Source organism: Helianthus annuus, chromosome 11 (assembly GCF_002127325.2).
Source record: "Helianthus annuus cultivar XRQ/B chromosome 11, HanXRQr2.0-SUNRISE, whole genome shotgun sequence".
In the NCBI taxonomy this organism is placed as follows: Eukaryota; Viridiplantae; Streptophyta; class Magnoliopsida; order Asterales; family Asteraceae; genus Helianthus; species Helianthus annuus.
Genome location: NC_035443.2, coordinates 3,794,641 through 3,799,975, shown reverse-complemented (window position 1 = coordinate 3,799,975; position 5,335 = coordinate 3,794,641). Strand labels below are relative to the sequence as shown.

Sequence of the window (5,335 nt, the reverse complement as noted above, 5' to 3'; positions counted from 1 at the left end):
TTCCACAAACTTTCTTTTTCGCCTTGGATGTAAAGCTAAATTAAGAAGATATTGTTAAATAAATACAAGTGAAGTCGGAACACACAAGACCAAACAGCAAACGAACCAAACGTTCAGGGCACTGTTCATGAACCGTATGGTCACATCTATGTCTTTATGATGTGCAAAATCATTATAAAACATAAAGACATAGACGTGACACATCAACCATAGTGTTTGAGATGACAAATGATTGTTTTGTGATGCAAACTTAATAAGATAAAGCCACACACTTATAGGAGGATAGGAGTAAAAAAGTTTATGGTCTCAATCGTCAGTTAATCCTAAAGGTATATAGTTTTTGAAGAATGATATGTGGCTCAATTGAATTCTCTTTCATTGATTCCTCAATATAAATACAAGATATAATCCCTTATCTTCGGGAACAAGTAAATACAAATTTTAGGGAACAAGTAAATACAAAATCATATCTATATTTACATAAGGGATATTCCATTACACCCCCGCAGTCGAAGCAAGAGGTGGGCGAATGTTGAGACTGGAGCGGAAATCATCAAATAATACTCGAGGTAAGCCTTTGGTGAAGATGTCAGCAATCTGTAAACGAGTAGGCGTGTGAAGTATCCGTATGGTACCACGTTGAACATGTTCGCGCACAAAATGAATATCAAGTTCGATGTACTTCGTGCGTTGATGCTGAACCGGATTACTAGATAGGTAGATGGCACTGATGTTGTCACAATATACTAAAGTGGCTGTGGAGAGCGGTCGACGTAACTCGAGAAGGAGGTTACGAAGCCAACAAACTTCAGCAACGACATTGGCAACCGCTCGGTATTCTGCTTCGGCACTGGAGCGAGAGATGGTAGACTGACGTTTTGAAGACCAAGACAATAGATTTTGTCCATGTAGACACAATATCCGGAGGTTGAGCGACGGGTATCTAGACACCCCGCCCAATCAGCATCTGTATAAGCCCGTAGAGAGATAGAAGGACATGGAGATAGAGTAAGTCCATATTCTGCCGTGCCGCGAACGTAACGAATAATACGTTTCAAGGCTTGCCAGTGCTCGATGCTAGGATTATGCATATGAATACATACTTGTTGAACGGCATAACTGATATCGGGCCTAGTGAACGTGAGATACTGTAGTGCTCCCGCAAGATTGCGATATGAAGTGGGGTCTTCAAACGGGACGCTAGATTGAGCACTAAGTTTTGGTTTAGTATCAACAGGGGTGGCGACTGGATTACATGTAGACATACCTGCACGGTTGACAATATCCAAGGCATAAGAGTGTTGTGATAAAAACATGTTGTTGCCTGTGCGAGTAACCGTAATGCCCAAAAAATAGCTGAGAGGTCCAAGATCTTTCATTGCAAACTCAGCCGTGAGGCTGCCCATGAGCTTGACGCGAAGCGAGTCAGTTGAAGTAGCGAGTATAATATCATCCATATAAACTAATAAATAAGCGATGTCACCCCCGTGATGATATGTGAAAAGAGAGTTATCACATCGACTCTGTAAGAAACCTATAGAGGTTACAAAGTCGGTAAACCTTTGATACCACGCCCTCGGGGCTTGCTTGAGCCCATAAAGAGACTTGTTGAGACGACAGACATGATCCGGAAAATCTCGATGTCGAAACCCCATTGGTTGATACATATAGATAGTCTCGTTGAGGTTTCCATGAAGAAAGGCGTTGGTTACATCCAACTGATGAATGGACCAAGACTGAGATAATGCTAATGTCAAAACGGTCCGAATCGTAGCGGGTTTAACTACCAGACTAAAAGTTTCCCCACAATCAATACCCACCTCCTGATTTCTACCATCACACACAAGCCGTGCCTTGTACCTTTCGAGAGTGCCATCGGACCTGTATTTGTGGCGAAAAAGCCACATGCTGCGAATAACGTGCATATCAGGTTGTCTCGGGACAAGTTCCCAAGTCTTGTTTTTAATTAAGGCATTAAATTCGGTCTGTATAGCGTTAAACCATTCCGGGTTAGACAATGCATCTTTGGGGTTTTTGGGTATAGGGGCGATGGTTGATGTGGAAAGGTTGAAAATATGTTTCGGTTTGGAAATACCAGACATGGCACGGGTGTGCATAGTTCGAGTGGGGGGTAAGGGTGGTGGAGGTGGTATGGATACGGTGGGGTGCTGAAGGGGTGAGTGGGAGGTTGGGTCAATAGGTGTAGGGTGGGCCGTGGGTGATTGAGGGTGGGCCGAGGGAGGAGGTGATTGGGCCGAATGGGCTGGCGGAGTGGTGTTGATCAGCTGGTCGGAGTGGGCTGGTGAGAGGGTGAGGGGTGAGGTTGATTGAGCATGGGCCGAAGGAGGAGGGGTTTGGGCCGAGGTGATAGTGGGCTGCGGTGAGGGATGTGTAGGTGAGGTGGGCTCAGGTGGCAGGTGTGGTAAGGAGGGAGGTATGTGATGTAAGTATGGGTGCATAGTATCATCCAAAAAATTGTAGGTTTGAGGTGTTTTCTTGTGGGATTTGGAAAAAGGGAAAATAGTTTCATCAAAAAGGACATGTCGATTGATGGTAATTTTTCGGGTTTTAAGGTCAAAGCATTTGTATCCTCGGTGATTAGAGGGATAACCGAGGAATACACACGGGTAGGAACGGTAATCAAGTTTGTGAATAGTTGTATGAGGAATAAGAGGATAGCACATGCACCCGAAGACACGGAGGTGATTGTAAGATGGGAGGCAGTGATATAAACGTTGGGTGGGGGTTTGAAAATTATGAATTTTGGTGGGTATAATATTTAATAGGTAGGTTGCGGTTTCAAGCGCGTGTTGCCAAAAGTTGGTTGGTGTAGAAGAGTGGGCCAAGAGGGTACGGATAAGGTTATTTATGGTACGTATTTTTCGTTCGGCTTTGCCATTTTGTGAGGAAGTGTCAGGGCACGAAAAACGGAAGTGCATGCCATGCATATTGCAAAACGTTTGAAATTGATGGTTGGCATACTCTCAGTCGTTGTTGCATTGGAATTGTTTGATTTTGGTGTCAAATTGGGTTTGGATAAAGTTGTTGAATTTTGTGAACATTGTAAATACCTCAGATTTATAATATATAGGGTAGGTCCATAAAAAATTTGTATAATCGTCCAAAAATAGGACATAATAACGATGACCCCATTAGAAAGAATGGGAGATGTCCAAACATCACTATGAATAATATCAAATGGTTTTAAAGTACTTGTATTAGATGCAACAAAAGGAAGTCTAGTATGTTTACCAAAAACACAAGCGGTGGAAACGTTGTTATTAAAAGAACCAAAAGAAACGGAACGAGAATTTTTTAAAGTTTGTAAAATAGCTGGGCCTGGGTGACCGAGCCGTTGGTGCCAAATGTCTTGAGAGATAGCTGCATAAGTGGAAGCGGTGTTGAGGTTCGTGATGTTGGACGGACTGAGAGTGTATAGATCCCCCGAGCTATTCCAGCGTAGGATAGGTTTCTTGGTCTGGAGATCCTTCACAGCAAAACCATATGGGTCAAATTCAACAGACAAGTGATTATCAGTTGTAAAACGACGCACATAAATAAGGTTTTTGACTAAGTTGGGTGCGTATAAAACATTATTGAGTTTAAATGGTGGGAATGGTGGTGGGAGGGTTATGTTGCCTTGTCCAAGAACCGGAATGGTTGTGCCATTGCCAACTATTATGTTGCGAATAATGCCAGAATTAAAAATAGAGTGAAACTTATCAAATTGAGGAGACATTGTACCTGACGCACCGGTGTCCATGGTCCATGATGAGTCATTATTGTGAAGAGCCAAGTTGTAGAGAGCTTGGGCAATGTCGGTTGGAGAATAGCCAGTCGCATATGTTTGAGCCGTAGAAGAAGCTGCTGGTTTTGGGTCTAAAAGTCCCTAGGCCGAAGTTGAAGGTTGTGGTGATGGTGCATTAGTTGGGCTTGGGTTGGACGGGTAGGGACATGGCGGTGGGGTCCACTGGGTCCAATAGTTCATGGGCGGCTGAGATGAGTACCATGGTGGTGGTGGCGGCCAATAATTTTACTGCTGCTGATATCGTCCGCCGCGTCCATAGGAGGAGCGACCGCGGCCACGGCCGTGGCCACGACCTCGACCCCATCCCCGTTCAGAATTGTTGTCGGTTCGGGTGTGAGTGCGGCTGTTAGGAGATGCACGAGCAGGTTCTGTGGTGGCATGAAGAGCAGTGCCGGCCGATTGAGCCGAGAGTTTTGCTTGTGCAGTCTTTCGGTCTTCAACTTGGCATAAACGCGACCGAGTGTTGTAAAAATCTGGAAGAGGTAGTGTTTACTGTAGGATGAGAGAGATGCTCTCATACTGATCCGTTAAGCCGGTGAGAATATGAAGAACCGGTTGGTTTTCGGAGACGGTGGACCCGAGACTTATGAGTTGATCATAAAGCAGCTTCATGTGTTGACAGTATTCGGCCATAGTGGAAAATTGTTCAAGGCGTGTATTGAAAAAATTGTTTTGGATGGTGATGGTACGAGCCGCTTGGTTGTCAAGAAAAAGATTTTTAAGTCGACACCAAGCATCGTATGCGGTGGTGTTGGTAATCATGATGGTGTGCATGAGATCCTGAGATTTGGTACCGTATATCCACTGAAGAACAATGGAATCTATACGTTCCCATGACTCAAGATAGGTATGTTTGGGGGCGGTTTCTTTGGCTTTGTCTTTGTCTTTTTCGGTGGAGGAGGAGGTACCGGTGTCGCGAGCTTGCAAGTGGTCGAAGACATCATAGGCTTTACAGTGAAGAACGAACAATTCAGCCCATGTGTTGTAGTGTTCGGTTTGACTATCAAGAATCAGCGGGATGAAGTTCTTGATATTATTAACCGAGACAACAGGATGGATGGTTGAGGAAGACATGATCGGCCGATGTATGAGATTGGCCGATTATGAGAGAGAGGAGGGGGGGGGGGGCGAAAAAAAAAGGAAGAAGAATTAGGGTTAGGGTTAAGCTCTTGATACCATGAAGAATGATATGGCTCAATTGAATTCTCTTTCATTGATTCCTCAATATAAATACAAGATACAATCCCTTATCTTAGGGAACAAGTAAATACAAGTATTAGGGAACAAGTAAATACAAAATCATATCTATATTTACATAAGGAATATTCCATTAGTTTTGAGAGACCAACAAATTTACCGAATGTTTCACACTTCATGTTGATCAAATTAGAAATGAAATTTTTCTCAACCGGAAGCATCAAATATTGATAATTCTTAAAACGCTTGGTCTATTGATGTTTCGGAATCACGATTTAACTATTCCATTGATTAATATGAAGAATGAGCTATTTGGGATAAGAACGATGG

The 5,335-nt window shown here is 43.5% G+C and overlaps 1 protein-coding gene across 1 annotated transcript; it reads right to left on the bottom strand.

The window, feature by feature from the left end:
- Positions 1–4,297: 4,297 nt before the first annotated feature.
- LOC110887545 lies at positions 4,298–4,882 on the bottom strand. Its single transcript, XM_022135123.1, has one exon. The coding sequence runs from the start codon at positions 4,880–4,882 to the stop codon at positions 4,298–4,300; it is 585 nt and encodes a 194-aa protein (XP_021990815.1).
- Positions 4,883–5,335: the final 453 nt, after the last annotated feature.

Coding starts and splice junctions, on each gene's coding strand:
- LOC110887545 (XM_022135123.1), bottom strand. CDS start 4,882: ATGTCTTCCTCAACCATCCATCCTGTTGTCTCGGTTAATAATATCAAG.